Source organism: Marmota monax, unplaced genomic scaffold (assembly GCF_021218885.2).
Source record: "Marmota monax isolate L192 unplaced genomic scaffold, Marmota_monax_Labrador192_F-V1.1 WCK01_AAM20220418_F8-fsc00013, whole genome shotgun sequence".
NCBI lineage: Eukaryota > Metazoa > Chordata > Mammalia > Rodentia > Sciuridae > Marmota > Marmota monax.
In genome coordinates this window covers 15,570,462-15,591,158 of record NW_026692202.1, presented here as the reverse complement: position 1 = coordinate 15,591,158, position 20,697 = coordinate 15,570,462, and the positions used below count along the sequence as shown (strand labels likewise).

The window sequence follows — 20,697 nt, the reverse complement described above, 5'->3', positions numbered from 1 at the left end:
CAGGTGACTTCCAAGTGTACATGTGAACTTCTGTTTTCTTCAGGGACTCACATGCTTTTACAAGAGTCAGTTGCATTTGTTGTCAAACATATAACAATTATTAAAAAAAATGGTCATTATGACATATAATTTCACAGTATAGAAATTATAAAATATAATGTGAAAAAAGTTCATTCTGTGAAAACTGAGTCAAAGGCTTTAGAAAGACTTGATATCCAGTCAACAGAGAAAAATATGTATCATATTGCATATATGGAAAAAATAACAAATTAAGAAAGGGAAAATATATGGAAGAATTGAGATTCTCACTCTAAAGAAACAAATACTAGAATTATGATTATTATATTATGGCATAATATGTAGATCTATATTTTAAAAATGGTTCTTACATCAAAAGTTGGTGATCAAATGGTGGTGATTTATTTAAGATAAAACAAAATATTTAATCTACATATTGTGTTAGTCAGCATACATTGCTATAAAAAATACCTGAGGTACTCAAATTACAAAGAGGTTTATTTTGTCCCATGTTTTCAGAGGTTCTAGACCACGATCATTTGGCAATATTTCTTTGGGTCTGTGGTAGCACATCATGGCAGGGGAGTATGGTGCATCAAAACTGTTCACCTTATGGCTAAGAAAGGAAAAGAAAGGAAGAAGGAAGAACCAAGGTCCTGGGATCTCCTTGAAGGTCATGTTCACAATGACTATAGATCCCCTACCAGTCTCCACCTGATGAAGGTTCTATCAACTCTGAATAGCACCAGTCTAAGTACTAAGCCTTCAACACCAGGTCCTTCTGGTGACACTTAAGATTGAAAGCAGGGCTGAATAAAGTGGTGCACACTTATAAACTCAGCCACTTGGGAGGCTGACGCAGGATGATCACAAGTTCAAAGTCAGCCTCAACAACTTAGTGAGGTCCTAAGTAACTTAGCAAAACACTCTCTGTAAATAAAAAATAAAAAGAGCTGGAGATGTGGCTAAGAGGTTAAGTGCCCCTGGGTTCATTCCTGCTATTGCAAAAAAAAAAAAAAAAAAAACAAACCAATGCATGTATTATCATCATTTATAACCCCTGGAAGTGGTTGTGTAATAGATTAGAATTGAATAACAGAGAGCAATCTTAGAAATTATACTATTTACTCTACCCATCATATAAGTAAATTAAGACTCAGAGAATAGTTACACACATAGTTAATAGCTAATGTTTTATGGAGGATGATTATTGGCTATTTTTGTTGCCAGTTGCTTTTAGGGTTAAAATATGCATAGGAATGTTATTCAAATAATATTCTTCTGTCTTCTCCCTTTTTCTAAAAACACTACTGCAAATGTTTTCTCTTATTTTAAAAGCTCATAGCTCTTCATAAAGAGCATGAACCCATTTTTATTTTCATGATAGTTTCTTAGATTCTCTTGTTCAATTATCACTGAGGATTAATTTTTTAAAAAATAATATTCTGGCAGAACAAAGGCTCAATTCTGAAGGCACAAGTACATTTTATGAACCTTAAATGAACATGCATGTTGAAATGTGATATTTTGTATGCAATATTTATTTGGGAGAAAAATAATGTATCATGTATCACTATGGAAAGAAAAATCATTACTTGACATGAGAAATTTTGATATGCATTCAAGATATTAATATAAGTTCAAAGTGCTTCAATTTATTATAGATGAGAATAATTGTAGCAGAAAAACATAGCTTTCATCCCAAATAGTTAGAGCACCTCCTCAAGTTAACAATGGAGACCAATGTATACCTGAGCATTGTCTTAATATAAAAATGCTAATTTATTTTATGACTTCCCTTAAAAAAACACTTCATTAAGATTTTCACTTTTTTTAAAAAAAATGCTCTTTGAAATGCTGGTACAATGGTACATGCCTGAGGAAGGGACTGAGGAAGTTCTGGCAGGAGGATTGCAAGTTTGGAGCCAGCCTTAGAAGTTTAACAAGACCTTCAGCAACTGAAAGTCTGCCTGTCTCAAAATAAAAAATAAAAAGGACTAGGAATGTAGCTCAGTGATAAAGTGCTCCTGGGTTCAATCCCTAGGACCCAAAATAAAAATGTTCTTTGATAACTCCTTTAACTAAGAAGTAGAGAACTATTTAAGAGTGTGTAATAGAATGTAGGACAACAGAAAAAAAAATAAAGGTGCACTTTTTTTATATGGTGGTGGTGGTGGTGTGTATGTATGTAAAACCACATAAAATACACGTATAAGCAATAAATTTTGAAATTAAATAAGATAAAGTACCAAAATAACTGTTTTTGAGTGGACACTCTTGGTGATTTCTTTCCCTCCATTTAAAAAATGTTTTGGTTTTGGTTTACATTACTTTTATATTTTAAAAATTATGTAAACATTTTTTATTATCCTGGTTACAAAAAATATGTCAGCTTATGTTATTTTCTCATATAGGAACTGAGTGCTCTGGCAAACTTTACAGCTGGAGCCTGTCAGAATAACTTTTGACATTAAGGACTAAGATTAACCAGTGCACTTGCTTGTGACCTATTATGTTCCTTTGCACAATACAAATGTTGTACTGCATTCCAGGCTTGTAGAGAATTCCTCAATAGTGTGTTGGCTCTGTATCTGTCACTAACCAACCCTGTGGCTACATAATTTCTAAGGGTTTCAGTTGTTCATTACAGAATTATAGAAGTAGACTAGATTATATAAGACCTGTTTCAATGTCAATACTTTATAATGATATTCTTGGACAATTGTTAGCTATAGATTTTCAGAATATCAATATATTTCTCTAGAATAGTCTCATAGATGATTGTTAATCTTCAGTTTGAGCATCTCTAGTGAGAAAAAAATTAGAGTTTGCTCATAATATTTATTCAGTGCTTAAATTCTCATAACATTATTAATGAAAAATTTAGTAATGTTTAAAATGTACCTCCTTACCTTGAGCTTCTGAAATATGATCACACATATTTTACATTGTGATATTAATTTCTGTTTCCTGAAGGTATGAAAATTAGCTGAATTTTTGTAACCTATAATAATTCTAAAATGTTCAAAAAGTATAATGGTATATTTTCTTCCCTGAAATTCTTGTCTTATCTGTGAAATGATTTTGTAGATTCTTCTTCAGCTTAAGTTCAGTTCAGTCATCCGTCTCTGAGTATTTCCTTGCTAGGTATATTCATTGTCTTCTCTATCATACAGAATACAATAAAAACCCAGAAATCTGTACTTCATTGGAGGATCACTGCAGATACTTTCAGTGAATACTTGCAATAGATATCAAATAGATTTTTCAGCCTTTGGGATCATGGCTCTATTTCTCATCATGTAGAGAGCCAAAGATGACTGATGCAAAGCTTTAATCAGATTTTATTTTCTGAGACTTTTAAACCTTCCAGAATGCCTGGAGTCACCATATAGTTGCAAAATCACTTCCATAGCAAAACACTGGTGAAAGAGCCTTAAATTCCTGTTGCTGGGTTCTGAGATTTTCTCTGGTCAGTATGCCATTGATTCTTGATTTTTATCGCTGAATCCTTGCTTTAAATTCTCCTTCTTTTTCATTTGACTGCAAATTCAGCATTAAGGCATGTGCTGTGTTTAGAATCACAAAAAGCAGACTGAGAAAAGAAGAAAAATATTATATCATGAAAAGATGTTGAGAAAAAAATTTCAAGTAAAAATATGATCAATAAATGGAGATTGTCAAGAAGAATGGTGAAAATTATGGAAAGTGCTGATTTTGGAAATTAATAGATCATTATTAAACTTTGAAAATGAAAATTCAAAAACAAAAGCTATATGGTAAATATTTAAAGATTGAAGTACTAGAGATGACATAAAATCATTTTTGAGATGTCTGATGTAAGCAAATACAATTTTTAGCTTGATGTGCTAACAACTCAAATCATATTTTTCTCTACTCACAAAGTAGAGAAAATTTCATCATGTTGGAGGAAATTTAAGAGGGGACAATTAATGAAATATTCTACAAATAAAGATTTCATGAAAACTAGGAGGTCATGGTGTTAATTTCTTGGCAATACACTTTGCTTGGAAAAGAGTGCATGAGAAATAAGGATGATGGAAAATAACAGCTATTCTAAGTTGAAGAAGTACACATGTGGAAGGTCCCACCAAGAATATGTTAATCCTTTCATGAGGACCTCAAACCTTCTATGTAGTTTGAGTGGCCAAGTACAAAACACAACCAAGGGACTTGTGGTATAAAATATAATAATTTCAACATAGTAATAATAAAGGTTTAAAGCAAGCAAGGAGCCCTTCTGAGTACACAGCCTTGTGCAGTTAACTGCATAGACGTACTCCTAGGAGGCCCTGGGAGGATGTTCTGGTGATGGCAGCTGTGTAGATCATAATACCACCAGGAGTCTTTACTCACAGCATTAGGTTAAGAACTGAAGAATGATTACAAACTTTATTTTCCATAATGTAGTTTTGTTTCTCTGTTTTTGTCAATTTTTTTTGTTGTTGTTGATATCCTTCTCAAGATAGTACATATTTCAGGTAAGGAATCACACTTTAAATTTTTGATTTATGAATCTGCATAAATCAAAATTTTAATGTGTGTGTGTGTGTAAAACCACATAAAATACGTGTGTGTGTGTGCAACACCATTGCCTATGGCTATATCTCTCACTATTTTCTCCTAAAACAAGAAGAAACAACAACATAATAACAAAACTACATGAAACAATTCTTTCATTATGACTTGTAAGTAGAAGATACTAAAATTTCAAATAAATGTAAGGAAAATAAAAGTCAACACTCAATTCTTCCAGGGCTAGCTGATTTCCTGCTACACATCTTTGTGGGATCAAAGGGGAGTAGACAAAAACTGTGAGAAAAAGAGGGAGTGGGCAATAGATTTAAGCTTATGATCAAATCAACACCAGAAAAAGCAATTCCACTCTATGTGTAATATTATTATTAAAAATTGTGACAGATAACAGTGTGTACTATAAAACTACAACTTAAAAAAGTGTGCATTATTTGAAAAGACTGATTTTGAAAGGCTCAGCTTCTAGGCTAGTAAAAGTTACACAAGAAAGAAAAACAAAATCTTGGAAATACCACATTTCGGGGGTGGGGGAGAGAAAAGTCAAGGTCATGCAAGACATGGGGAAAAAAATTTAAAATCAGTGGCACACTGCACATTCCTATGCCCTATCAAAAAGTAAAATCCAAGAAGAATTTGGACTTTGAAACACCAATAGTTTTTTCTTTGAACTAAGAATCTTAATAATCATGCCAAATCACAGAAAAAAACCCAAATCCTTAATAAATCTATACCGAGATATCACACACACACACACATACATACACACACACATACACACACACAAACACACAATACAGTTGAGATTTAAAAAAAAACTGTAATTGATGACAGTTAGTCTTTTATCTTCTCTCTTTTCATAAAGCAAAAACAGAAGATAAACAGAGTAACACAAAGAAGATAACATTTGAAAATAAAATAGTCAAACAAGCATTTTGATTTTAAAAACCACCCTGAGTCAGAACTTTAAAAGTTAAGACCAGAAATGGACAAAGGACAGAGTAAAATAAAAACAAAATTGCTTGGGCTCAGAAAAGAAATAGAAGAGAAAATTTACCTTAAAAAAAGACTAAAATATAAGATTAAAATAAAATGAAAACTTAATAATGGGACTGAAGAAAAGTAGAAAAATAAACCAGAAAGATAAGGACTAAAATAAAAAGAGGAAGAAAGAATAACGTTTATATAATTGGAGTACTGGGAAGGTGCGAGAAATAATAAAATACAACTAATGTTTTAAACTGTAATAATAATGTTTTAAAATATAATAATAATGTTTTAAACTGTAATAGTTTTCCAGATAAAATAGGACCCAAATATGTTTGTTAAAGGGGTCTACTAGGTTGCTAGAAAACTTAACATAGAATGAGTGACTCCAAGACAAATGCTAATAAAATATTTAGACTTCAGAAATGAAGATAATAACCTCAATATCTCAAAGCAAAATAATACAAATTTTGAGTCAAAAGAACTAGATTGGCATCAGACTTTTTGAAAGCAATATAAAAAATATAAATGGGCAAATATTTAAAAGTACCAAGAAGAGAGGATGTGAACTAAGGGTTATATTCAGTCAACTGTCCTTAAAGTATAAGGAAATATAAAAAAGTTTCCTGTATGCAAGGACTCAGGGAATTTTGTACCCATAACCCCTTTTTTGAGAAGTCTATAAAAGGATAGTCTTCCTTTAATTTTTACATAACTGAGCATGCTTCATCTAAATTAATGATGGAGCATATATATGCATATATGTATGTGTGTATACACACACACACATATGTACATGTATATATCTCCTATTATAGGTCTTTGACCAAAATGAAGATAGATAAGAGGGTAGAATACTAGGATCTAGTACTTATTATTGTTATGTTTCACAAAACATGAAACAAAGCCCTGAAAATAGAAGGAAAAAAAAAAGGCAAAGAGGGTAGAATGATCACATTGGCTTTTATGTAAGCTGTAGTTACGAATTGAAAATTCAAATAGTAAAAGGTTAAATACAAAAATCAGGGGCCAATGCACTGATAAATGTGTCACTGAAAAGATAATTACAACAATAATACTCAAATCCTTCTCTATACCATCATTTAAAAAATAAAATAGCAAATAATGCACACATTTATGGAAACATTGCCAATAAAAATGTCTGAAAATATTATAGAGTTGAAACCAATTGTCTCAGTCATATTGATCAATGCAAATGGATTTACCTCACATATTAAAAGATTTTCAGTTTGCCTCCAGAAGCAAGACCCAACTATAAGCTGCATAGAATAGAAATCTAAAACTAGTTATTCAGAAAGGATAAAGGATAAAAATAAGAGTGTGGACCAAAGTGTATATGCAAAATGTGAATGATAGAATAAACTCCAAATGGAAGAAACTCAAGTGTAAAAATAAAATCATGCCAGTACTACAATAATAATAATTAAAAAAATAGAAAGAAAACTAGAATCCAGTGAGTGAGTTCCCCTTTCACCTGATGTAGAGAGTTTTTAACCATGAAACAAAATCCAGAGGTGATAAAGAAAAGGTTGATAAATCTAACTACAGAAAAATAGGAAAAGAACAAGTATGGTGCAAACCCTATAAACAGGGTTAAAAGGAAACTAACAAAGTATAAGAAAATATTGTCAGAATATATCATAGGCATTAGGAAAATAATCCTAATATACAAACTATTCTAAAATAAATGAAGGTTAGTGAACCACGATGGAAATATTAGGAAAAGGTATGAATGGATATTTAACAAAATATGAAAAGATGTTCAATTCACTCATAGAGAAATATAAATTAAAAGGACACCACATCAGGTACAACCAGATATACTTGTAGTCCCAGCTACCTGGAAATCCAAGGTAGGAGGATTACAAATTTGAAGTCAGCCTAAGCAACTTAGGTGGTGTTTCAAAGTAAAAAGGGCTGGGGATGGGGATGTAATTCAGTGGTAGGGCACTTGGCTCAAGTGATGTCTTTACTAGTGTAAAGGTATAGCCCTTTTGGCCTGAACAACAACAACAACAACAAAAATTCTCATTTCTGAAGACCAGTATTTTGAAATCAAAAGAGTTAGTAGAACCATGCTGCCTCTGAAGGTTTACAGGAGAATCCTCTCTGTCTCTTCTGGTGGCCCTTGGCATCTGTGATTTGTGGCCATATTTCTCCAATCTCTGTCTCTGTGACCAACTTTACTCCTTTTCTCTGTCTTCTTTTCTATCTTGAATATTTGTCTGTACTTATTTTGTAAGGAAAGCCTAGGAAAGTTATGTCCAATTAATTCTACTACCTTTCCTATTCCCTTCCCCCTCACTTCTTTTCATTTCCCTTTGTCTAGTCCAATGGATTCCTATTATTTCTCTCCCCAAACTTCCTTGTTTTGGGTTAGCATCTACAAATCAAAGAGACCATTCAGCCTTTGTTTTGGGTGGGGATTGGCTTATTTCACTTAGCATGATATTTTCCAGTTCCATCCATTTAACAGCAAATGCCATAATTTCATTTTCTTTATGGCTGAATAATATTCTATTGTGTGTATATATATGTATATATCACATTTTCCTTATCCATTTATCTGTTGAAGAACACCTAGGTTATTTACATAGCTTGGCTATTGTGAGTTGAGCTGCTATAAACATGGATGTGGTTGCATCACTGTAGTATGTTGCTTTTAAATTCTTTGTGTATAGACCAAAGAGTGAGATAATTTTTAATTATACCTGAGAAACCCTTTTCTCAAACAAGGTAAGAGTCATAGGTTCTGAAAGCCATCAGTCGACCCCCTGCATCTATCAAACTGACTTCCATAAAGCATTCTGAAAATAGATTTCCAATGTGAAACTACATCTTGACAAAATTATTGACTTCTATGTTGTTTTGCATGATAGCAGAAATGACTTAAATGCTCATACATGGGAGGATGATGAAACAACTATCACACACTTGCATAACAGAATATTTAAAATTTTTTTTTGTAGTTGTAGATGGACAGAATGCCTTTATTTTATTTGTTTATTTTTATGTGGTGCTGATGATCGGACCCAGTGTCTCAGACATGCTAGTCCAGCACTGAGCTACAACCCCAGCCCTGCATAACAGAATATTATGTAGCTTTCAAAACAAATGGGAAGGGTTTCACTTTTATTGTTAGGCAAAAGAAACAAAGCAAAATGAAAAAGAGGATCTGTAGTTCCTATTTATTGATTGATTAATTGATTTGTACTGGGAATTGAACATAGGGACACTTAATCATTGAACTACATGCTACATACTCTTTTTATTTTTATTTTGAGGGGTCTCATTAAGTTGCCTATGGACTCACTAAGTTTCTGAGACTGATTTTGAACTTGGGATCCTCCTGCGTCAGCCTCCTGAGTTGCTGAGGTTAGAGCCATATACCACCACGTCCAGCCCTGTTTGCTTTTATGGAAGAAAATAAGAACATAAGAAAATGTTCAAGAATATTCTCATATTTGTAAACAGAAATTCAGGAAGGATAAAGAAGTTAATAATGAAATGGTTACTTATAGAGTGGAAATGAGGAGGAAAAAAAATGGGAAGAACTGGGTGTAGGGATGAGGGCATGAGTAGGAAGTAACCCTTTTCTTATTATACCTCTCTGTGTAATTCCCATTTTTAGATCCATGTTAATGTTTAGTGTATTCCCCAAAGCTAACAGGACCCCAATTTAATTCTTTTAAACAAATAATTAAATAATTAAAAGAAAATAGGATTTAGGTACATGTGGGTAGAGCTAGAATATGATACAGGAAGTTTAAATTAGCTTAAAGTTATTACAAATGAATAACATAACTGTACTGGAACCAGAACCTATTATTCCAGGAGGCCTGGTTCCATTTCTTGGACAGAAGCATTAGAAAAATGGAGATGTAGGTAGTGGGTGTTCCCATTGCTGCTTGGATTTCATTGTTTCCCTGATCCCTTTCAGTAGAAAGAGCTAGGAGAAACATATAAATAATCCATACAAATGCTCATCTGCACTTCATTTATATGTACAGAATGTGCACATACTTTCCTTTTCTTCTTTCTTTGCTTCTTGGATTAATATTGTCTGAGGACTACCCGTTTCTTATGCTGCCATTGCTTTAAAATGAAAGTATGATACTTAAAGTGTAGTTTCTCTTAAAAGCTGTGAATATGGAGTCAATTTGCCTAACTAAAAATACCAACTCAAAAACCCAACACCTTTGTGTCCTTGAGCAAAGAATTTATTCTGTCTGTGCCTCAGTTCTCTCACATGTAAAACTAAATAATAATAGTAGCTTCCAGGGCTGTGGGGCCCATTGTAGAATATACTGAATTATTGACTATATCCCACTTAGAATAGTCCTTAATGCATAGTACAGAGTGTGAGCTACTCTTATTTTTGTTGCATAAACTGAGATCTTGATCCAAAGTGTCCACAATATGGGACAGTAACTCCACACCTACAAGAATAAGAGATTTTTTTGTTTTGTTTTGTTGTAACTTCTATCAATCTTCTTGCATTAGAATGAGATTTAATCACATTTATAGACCATCTTCTTTCTGAAAACTGTCTTGGCATAGTTTAGCAGATCTTACATTTAAAACCGAAATTCCCTGTATTTACTCAGAACTTGCAATTGGGAAGAAGTTTTCCATAAATTACCTGATTTCAGTTTAAACTTCAAACTTTATTCCACCCTAAATAATAGAGTCCCTAGTCTATAGGAGTATTAATTACCTGAAAGAGGTCTGTACCTTCCAACTCCAAGTTATAGTTAATTAACTTAATTAATTTTTCATCATAATTTGATCCCTTAAGCCCCATTTCAGTTGCAATTTCTTATAGTGTTCTGAGCTAACCAATGAAGCACACAAAAATAGCATAATATTCCAGATGTGACTAATATGCTTGTATGACGAGAAATACCCAAACAAAATTTATCACTGATAAGCAATGTTACATGAAAAGAAAAAATAAAAGATGGAGAAAAATTCTGGATACTATCAGAGATTACTAAAGATGATGACCTTAGGAGAAATCAAGAAGTAAAAAATAAGCAAAGGGACAGAAAATATTAGGGTGTAAACTTTAAGAAAAACAGGTGAGGGTATAAAAAATTCTTCTACAATTTTAAGGGGAAAAGGAGAGATTTCTAAGACTAAGCTCCTGTGGAAGAGGAGAGAGAAATGCCCCTTGACAAATATTTAGGAATGGTAGATAAAAAGTTGAATGTTTAAAGTAAAAAGAACAAATGCACACACACACACTCACACACACACACACACACCCTTGTAATCAATTGCAAAACCTATGCAAAATGGTAAATAGAGATTAACATCAAGGTGGCTTAGGGATCAGGTTTAGTGGGTTACATAAAGGGTGGAGAAGAGGGCCCTGAAATTTTTGAAAATGTGGGAGGGTGGCAACATAAATTCAGATCAGTACAGGACACACTCCTGCATAAACCTCCATTCTAGTTAGTTCACATTGGATTTTTTTTTCTTCCTTGATCTCTAAAGGGGAAGTTACTGTAGAGAAATTGAGATATCAAGGCTACCATCTTTTGTGAATATGGAATGATAACTTTAGGATATTATATATCTCCCAAAAGCTCATGTGTGACACAATGCAAGAAAATTTAGAGGTGAAATGATTAGATTATGAGAGATTAACCTGATTAGTGTGATAAAACCCCTAATAGGGATTAAGTGGGTGGTAACTATAGGCAGGTTCTGTATGGCTAGAAAATGTGGGTCATGGGGGTGTGACTTTGTTGTATATACTCCTCTAAAACTGTCCTTATCAGGACATTGGTCACAGCAGTGAACAAACTAAACAAAAATAAAGAGCTCAAACAATAACACGTTTAAGAACAACATGCTAAAAATTTAACATAAAAATTAGTATGGGATCATTAAAGTTTTTGAAATTTCATGTATATAAATAATAAATAAATAAATAGAATTTTAACTAATTGAAAGTTAGTAATGCACACCAAGTAAACCAACAGGAGAATAAGGACACAAAATGAAGAGAAGAATCAAGCTAGAAATAATATTTAAATGAGAATATAAAAGATAACGAAGGAGATAAAAGAAGTAATAAAAGTAAGAAAATTGTTACAAAATAAATGGTCTGAATTTAAAGTTATAAAATTCTAGAATTGACCAAATTTACCAATAACCAATTGAATAGCTGTTCTTTAATTTCTCTGAGGTTTAGTTTTCTCATGAAATTATTGACATATGAATCTCTTGGTGTTGCTGTAAACATTAAATAATAAAATGCACATAAATTTCTTAGAGAGTTAGAAGTATCAATACGTAGCAATGTTTATCTTGCTTTCCATTTATGCAACAGAAGTTAGGTGTTCAATCTTGGTCAATAGAGTTTTTTTTTTTTGTAATTCTAAATACAAAAATATATTTATAGGCATAAATTTTTTAAATGCAAATTGTGTAATTAGTACATTGCAAAAATATAATATGGGATATTAAGTCTATAAAAGTATGTAGTTTACCAAAGATTGTCACCAACAGACTTTCTGTCCACTTACATGTGTAATATGAATTTCAGTGTAAACTATAAACCAAATATTTCCCTTGAGCATGGGCTTCTGTATGAGAGAAAGTACAGAGACAGCATAATTCATTTTTACAGATGTAGTTTAAAGTTATTTTTGAAAAGTTTGAAATTTTTCCTTTTGGGAGTGTTTATTAGTATTGCATTATATTTACAGATAATTTTGAAAAAAAAATGATAGATTTATAGCTTCCTTTCTTTCATCCAGCAATCTGGAGTGTCTCTCATTTTACTTACATTTGATTGTTTCTTCCTTAGTGAAGTTTATGGTATTCTGTATAAACATTTTTATACAATTTATTTTTATATATTTTAGAACATCTTTGCTATAGTAACTGACATCTAAGCTGCCATTAGGTATCCAAAAGAGCTTTTGGTTTCTTTATATATGTATAATTTTATAGCCAACATATAGAATTATCTTAGTTTAAATAATTTTAAGCTACATTTTTTTTTGCATTTTAATATACATATTGGCATGTTCTGGAAGCATTCATTGACAAATTATTTATGTCATTATGCAAACAATTGACAAGAGCTTTTGAAATAACATGGCATGGTAAGTGGAGATCATAAACTTCCGTGTCCTTTGCATGTTGAGGAAATATTCTATATTTAATTTTCTAAGAATTACATTTTCCTTGGTGCTGCTTTGTTATTTTTCCAGATGATAATTTGTTTTTCTTTTCTTTAATGTATTGAAGTGCTTTATTAATAAAATTCCTATCTTGAAACCACCATTTTCTCCCTGTCTCTATCTTAATTGGCTATAAAGTATCATTCTTTTAATAAACGGTTGAAAAGCATTCCTTAGTGTTTTGAATAACTTCAGAAGTGTGATTTTACCATAAGTTATGTGGATGTTTTGTATTCTTTGTTAGATCTGAGTTTTAAAGACAAATTAATAATTTGGGGACTAAAATGTTTTGGAAGTTATGTGACTGTTACACTGTACTGTAAACTGTGTGACATCAAGGGCATTTCATGTGATAAACACAACTCAGAAGTTTACAGAAAGATACATGAATTAGATAAAGGTGCAAAATAAAAATGATATATTTTGTTATGATTATTATTTTTGTTGAGGAATCACTAACTTTATATTTATATAAATCTGTATATTTATTGATGTAAAATATTTGTCTTCTACTATCATTGGTCTTCACTGTAAATTTTTAAGATGTTCCAGCTCACTTGATTTGTTAGTCAGTGTTACTATGCCTGTACCCTCCCATTTTTTTTCAACTTCAAAAAATTTGCTACCTGTATTTTGAAAGTGTTATTTGGCATAATCTTAGGATCTTAGAGTACTTTTTATTCTGATACTTCCCTTTATTCATTCATTTTGTATCTTCTCATAAATAGTCATCATCATTATTATTGTTTTGCCATTACTATTGTTCATTTTTGGTTGCTATTCTCATTTTCTCATATCTTTGGTCTGCCTTCTACATTTTTACTTCTAGTCAATTTACTTTTTTTTTGATGTATGCTTTAGGAATACTTTCAGTGAAATCTTGTAAACGACAAGCTTTTGTTTCTCTGAAGATGCTTTTCTATTTTTAGTATAAATAAAATGTATCTGGGTATACAATTCTAAGTTCAATATTTTGAGCAAGTGGCTTTAGGCTGTTGTTTCTGATTTAAAAAAAATCTACTCTCAATCTAATTGTTCATTGTATGCAATCAATCTTTTGTTTTTATTTTTCTGAAATTTAAAAAAAAACTTGGATTTGAATTTATTTCTATGTATCTTGTTTATTTTACTTATTGTGGTTTAATATGAGCTTTTTTTATTGGTTGTTCAAAACATTACAAAGCTCTTGACATATCATATTTCATACATTTGATCCAAGTGGGTTATGAACTCCCATTTTTACCCCAAATACAGATTGCAGAATCACATCAGTTACACATCCACGTTTTTACGTAATGCCATATTAGTGACTGCTGTATTCTGCTACCTTTCCTATCCTCTACTATCCCCGCTCCCCTCCCATCTTCTCTCTCTACCCCATCTGCTGTAATTCAACTCTTTCCCTTGTTGTTTTTTTCCCTTTCCCTTCACAACCTCTTATATGTAATTTTGTATAACAATGAGAGTCTCCTTCCATTTCCATGCAATTTCCCTTCTCTCTCCCTTTCCCTCCCACCTCTCCTCTCTGTTTAATGTTAATCTTTTCCTCATGCTCTTCCTCCCTGCTCTGTTCTTAGTTGCTCTCCTTATATCAAAGAAGACATTTGGTATTTGTTTTTTAGGGATCGGCTAGCTTCACTTAGCATAATCTGCTCTAATGCCATCCATTTCCCTGCAAATTCCATGATTTTGTCATTTTTTAGTGCTGTGTAATACTTCATTGTGTATAAATGCCATATTTTTTTTTATCCATTCATCTATTGAAGGGCATCTAGGTTGGTTCCACAGTCTAGCTATTGTGAATTGTGCTGCTATGAACATCGATGTGGCAGTATCCCTACAGTATGCTCTGTCCGGCGCCTTGCATTCGTTTACATACTTTGCAGCCCTCTCTTGTCAGATCCCCCAACAGCCAAAATTGTGAAACAGATTGAAAGCAAGGAAGCTTTTCAGGAAGGCTTGAACTCTGCAGGAGACAAGCTTGTAGTAGTTGACTTCTCGGCCATGTGGTGCGGCCCTTGCAAAATGATCAAGCCTTTCTTTCATTCCCTCTCTGAAAAGTATTCCAACGTGTTGTTCCTTGAAGTAGATGTGGAGGACTGTCAGGATGTTGCTGCAGAGTGTGAAGTCAAATGCATGCCTACCTTCCAGTTTTTTAAGAAGGGTCAAAAGTTGGGTGAGTTTTCTGGAGCTAATAAGGAAAAGCTCAAAGCCACCATCAATGAATTTGCCTAATGGTGTTTTCTGAAAAACGTAACCAGCCGTCAGCTGTTTAAAACTTGTAATTTTTTTAATTTACAAAAAGTATGAAGTATGGAAGCTATATACCCAATTGCAATATGATTATAAATGACAATAAAATATAAATTCTATCCTTTTTAAAAAAAAAGTAATATGAGCTTTTTAATGTTGGCCATTTCCAGTTCTAATTTTTTTGGAACTATTCTTTCTGTTGACACTTTTCTTGCAGGACTCTTGTGAATTTTATACACTCATAAATATTTGATAAGGGTTGCAATGTTCCAGGTACTTTTCTAGGTATTAAGTTATTTCTAACATTGGATTTATGTTAAATTTTTATTCTGTCCTCTTTATCTATAACTTATCTTTAATATTATCTATCTCTAGTTTTTTTGCTGCTGTGTTTTAAATTATTTGGCCAGATCTTTATTTATCTACTTAATATTTTTTTAACATGACTATTTAACAATCTTTGTTTTTTTTCAGAGAGATTTTTAATTTGAAATTAAAATTTTCATTTGTGGAAGAATGATTTGATCTTTTTCTAATCTACATAATTTTATTAGATTTTTATGGTTATATGTAGTAGTTAGGTTCATCCTGACAAACTCAAAATGCATGGAAATCAATTTCATTTACTTACCTACATATTTTTGTATAACATGCTATGGTTTTCTTATGTAATTACTGTAGATATTGATTGTGTGATAATCTTTCAGATTGAGAACTATCACTATACCTAAAGCTAAAAATCTTTTTCATTTACTCCTACATTTAATTCTTGACTCAGTATTTATCTGCAATCTCTCCAATGTCTATGACTTTCCACTGTAAACCCTTTAGTATAACATATCATAAACTTATGTCAGATTTATTTCAATAGCCTCCTAAGTAGTGTCACTGCTTCCAACATTGTTTACTGCCCCCTCAGTGGAAGCCCAACATTAGTCAAAACGAATAATTACAAATGTAAGTCAGATTACATTGCTTCCGTGTTTAAAGTCCATGGCCTATTCAGCCTTCTGCTAGCTGGATTTTATTTCCTTACTACTTCTTATTCTTCCATTCTTTTCCTTGCTCACTCAGGTTCAGCCATTGGCCTCTTCACTCTTCCTCAAACATACCAAGCATGTTCATCTTTGCCCTTGCTATTCTGCATGCTGGGAATGCTATTCCTTGAATAGCTGCATATGCATTTATTATGCATTTCAGAATAATGAATTATCCTTTAGCTCATGACTTAAAACTTTAAGTATTTACTTACTATCTATCTTCCACAGATTCTTTCACATCAAAATTTGGAGGATCTTGGCTTGGAAGTTATGCTTCAGCTTCTTGTGAGTTTCTTTCAAATGATGGATGGGACTTCAGACATCCTAAGTCTTTATTGGGTCTGGTACATCTGCGTCCAAAATGACTGCTCACATGTACAGCACTTTGGTGTTGGATATGATAGGAGATTTAATTTTTTTCATGACAGTTTCTACATAAGCTTTTTAAGTGTCTTTACAAAATGATCCCAAGTGAGACATCTAATAAATTAAGCCAGAAGCTGCAATGTCTTGTGGCTTAGCCTCTGAAGTCACACAGAATCTTTTCAACAGTGTCATGTCCCTCCTGGTATCACCTTCCTGGCGAGGTCTTCTTTGACTACTCAATTGCAACATCACCATGATCTTTACTTTTCTCCTTTCCCTTTTTATAGCTCTCCATAGCACTTATCATCATCTAATCTAGCAGATGTTTAATTGTTCATATTTCATGGCCATCTCTTCTCAGTGGAATGTAAAACAGGACTTCATGAAAAGAGGTAATTTGTTTTATTCATTGCTGTAATCATAGTGTCTCGTCTGGTTCATGGTAGTAGTCAATAAATTTATGTTGATCATTAGTTTCTGCTCTTTCAATTTTGCTGATCTCTGCTTCATTGAAGTTGTAAGTTTGGCCATTGTATTGTTTTATGTGTCATTTTTTCTGGCTCAAAATTTCCCTTGTGTTGTCTGACTCCTAATTTTACTATTACTTGACCCCTATGAGGAAATATTGATTTATATTTAAACAGTGTTTTAGGATTTTATAAGAAAAACTAACTATTCTCACTGCTCTTCTGATTTACCCTCATTTGAACTTCCAAATACTTTCATTTGTTCAGTAATTTTTCTGTACAGAGACCTCTGAGATCATTCTGCTGTAAGGAGAATGGGACCTTTCAGAGGTTATGAGACTGAATCTTTCAAGCTCATATGAAGGAAGGAAAATTAAGTTCCTATAGATTGTAATTTTATGATTTTTTTTTCAGAGTTTCATTACCAGAAGTTTGACAATGAACCATTTTTATAGTTTTTACAACAGGGAGCCTCCTCCTGTATCAAAGTCCACATTTTGGTGTTTACCAAGGTCGTAATTACTTAACAGGAGCAGTTCCAATGATACGCTGTGAGTAAATGCTGTGAGCTCTAAAAAGGCAAGACAAATAGTAACACAGTCCTCACAATGAACTGGAGGGATCACACACTGTTCTCTTACTGTCGTAATTTCTATTTTGGCCTCCTACCTTTGGCTGCTAGTGAGTTCTTGGAATATCTTCACTTGCTTCCCAGGCAAGATGCTTCTAGGCAGCATATAATAGTCATTGTAGGTCATGGTTAAGTAGGTTCCCTCCTTATATAGAGAGTTCTCTTGAGGTTTTGATAGATGAGTATTTTTCGTCCATATTCTCTAATATGGGTTCAGAATTTCCTTTATTTGATACTTATTTAATGTGATTTTAGGACGTAAGTTTGATGTATTCTATTTATTATGCAATCAGGAAATCAGCCTTATACATTGAACATTAGGTACTTGGAGAGGTTCCCTCTGCCTATCCTACGCAATGAAGACTACTTAAATTGTTTGGTACTTAAACTTATATTTTTCCCTTGAAGAACTTAGCAATTTTAAATTATTTAAATATTTGCTTGCTTTTTCTTTAGTATCTTTAATAGTATATTTAATGTTATATCTGGTTTTAAAGGATGTCTGCTTTGTTCGTTATTGTATTTCTACTGCCTAGGATAGTGTATGGGAGCCAAAAGGAATCATAGAAGTACATAACTATGAAATAAAGGAATGATGGTAATTGTAGACAAGATAAAGCCACGTGAGATAAATATATTATACCATCTTTTTAGTCCATGCAAGACTTTTTAGTCTATGCAAAAACCTTTGTAACCCTTATCTTTAAAAATATATGCATTTTGTGGTAGTCCCTTCTTGAGGTGGTAGAGAGAGAAATATGAAATTGTAAGGAAATACATCTAACTCCAACTTGCACAGGACAAATAAAGTTATGAGTACTATTTAATCTGAAAAAATTAAAGAAAAATAATAAGCACATATACTATTATAAAAATGTAATAACAAAGCTAATCCTAATTCTCCATATTATTAAAGACATAACTAGAAGAATTGAACTTTACTTGTACAAAATTTTTTTTCAAACCCCTGAAATAAAAACATCTTAGTAAGATCAATAGTGACAGGAAAACTTCCCAAATGATGTTACAGAATATCCTGTTTATTCTATATCCTCTGGAAAAGAAATGCCAATTTGTGTTAGAGATACAACTTTTGTTAAGGCAAATCATGTCTTGAAATTTCTTTCAGATGTAGAAGTAAACCAGAATATTTCAAACACATTTTTGACATAAGCTAAATGTAAGCTTAGAATAATTTGTTAAATGTCACAAGAGAGGGAAATTAGTTGGAATAAATAGCTGCTTTTAAGCTTAACTATAGTGTTTTATTTTATTTGTGCTTAAAAAAATTACCCCTGCTAGCTAACAGAACACATTAAATCAAAAGGATTTAGCATTGTGGTTAATGTCTTGTTCTTTATGATCTGCATGGGCCTAGATATTGCAGCACATATTTTACATATGTAATTCTGCTCTGGGACTACTTTAAAACCAGTGTACAATATGCTGAATTAATAATGCTTATAAGTGTAATATATATAGGGGGAGTTTGAAAAACTCTTGATGAAAGGTGATATGTATTTATGAGGTGCCAGATGTTTGCTTTTAAAAGTAATTTTTATTAACCCACACTATTGAGATTTGCATTGAAGTGGTCTCTTTGTGGTAGTATATTGTTTGAAATATGTTCTGTGAGACCTAGGCACAATGGGGTGAATAAGAGAGTAAGTACCTGTCTAAATTTTATATATTATTTTAAATCAGGCCAATGAGGTACATTTTTAATGCAGGTGCAGTGAATTAGGCAGAAAACAGTAAAAAGAGTTATATATTTCATATACAAATGCAGGTGTTAAAAATGTACATATTGTTGTTATTTTAAATATTTTCTTTTCTTTTTATTATGAAGGCAATCGTGATATCATATGCTTACAGATCGTGTTTCTCCCAAGGTTTCAAAACACATTACAGTCATCAATTATTTCACATTTCATTACTTTCCCAATGGACGCCAGGCTGGACAAGTGTTATCGCTCCATTTCACGGACAAGGTAACTGGTTACCAAACAGCTGCTCTCTAAATGTGTCCAGGATTTTTTCAAGTGATCTTCCAGTAGGCTTTTCTGAGAGCCTTCCATGTCATGTGTTCACTGGGCTATTTCTGCTGCTGTTGACCACCAAGATCGAATTCAGGTGAATGGCTACTCTGACGAGCATGCTCAAGAAAATATTTGCATCTTCCCAAACAGAATTCATGCCACTCATTTTAATAAATGTTTACAGACATTTAGCAAAATAGAATGTGTGTGTTACAAAGTAATGAATTTCCACAACTGCCTATGTGCATTTCTGACATGGGTTTCCCTTATAGGCCTCCTTCCTGTCCTACTTCTGATGCGCTTCCTGTGGCTAGGACTGTTCATCTCTAGCTATATTTCAAAGTGTGTTAGATGCTAAGCTCCAAGAAGATGAGAATAAATTTTCTTTCTTTAATCTGAAATCTACTTTCATGTGTCCCAGAATTAACTTCATCTCAGAACGAAAGTTTTCATGTTTTTAAAGGCCTTCTTCATCTACAGAAGTATGTTCTATCTCATGGTAAAAAGAAGAAATTTATATGCTGATTGATTTTACTATGTCTGACTTGTTTAGCTTTGAACAGTAGAATGACTGATTGAAACAGCCTGGCCGGGGTAGATGGGCTTGCAACTTATTCTATTTCTCCTCTTTATAGAGATTGTGTGTGTGTGTGTGTGTGTGTGTGTGTGTTTAGTTTCATTAAAATCTCCTTGAAATTGTGATATTTGATCCTAGGATGCATAATAATAAACATCCCAGTAGATACCAAACTTCTAAGGTACATCTGCATACTGGCATGTCTTTCAATCTCATAATCAGTCATTATATTTATTTATTCAATTATTGATTCATTAAATGAGAACATTCATTCAAATGTCTGTGAATGATGAATACTCAACCACACCATAAAAAGATATTAGATAAGGGCCTACCCTCTGTCATATTACAGTATAGGTAAGCAAAACATGAATGATTGTCAAAGTTTTTCCCATTATAAGAACTTATCCAGCTTCCACCGGCAGATTAGCTATTCTCCACTGTACACCAACCCGAAGGACTGCTACATCAAAGGTTCCAACAAATAACATCACTGGTCCTTGACACCTCTCTTTTTCCCTCTTACTCACTACCCTACTCTCTGG

At 32.6% G+C, this 20,697-nt stretch overlaps 1 protein-coding gene across 1 annotated transcript; it reads left to right on the top strand.

Moving 5' to 3' along the window:
• The first annotated feature begins 7,287 nt into the window (after positions 1-7,287).
• On the top strand, positions 7,288-15,162 carry LOC124083253 (thioredoxin-like). The gene is made up of 2 exons (XM_046429898.2): positions 7,288-7,306; positions 14,623-15,162. Exons 1-2 carry the CDS (start codon positions 7,288-7,290, stop codon positions 15,012-15,014), a joined length of 411 nt encoding a protein of 136 aa, XP_046285854.1. The 3' UTR covers positions 15,015-15,162.
• The last annotated feature ends 5,535 nt before the right edge of the window (positions 15,163-20,697 follow it).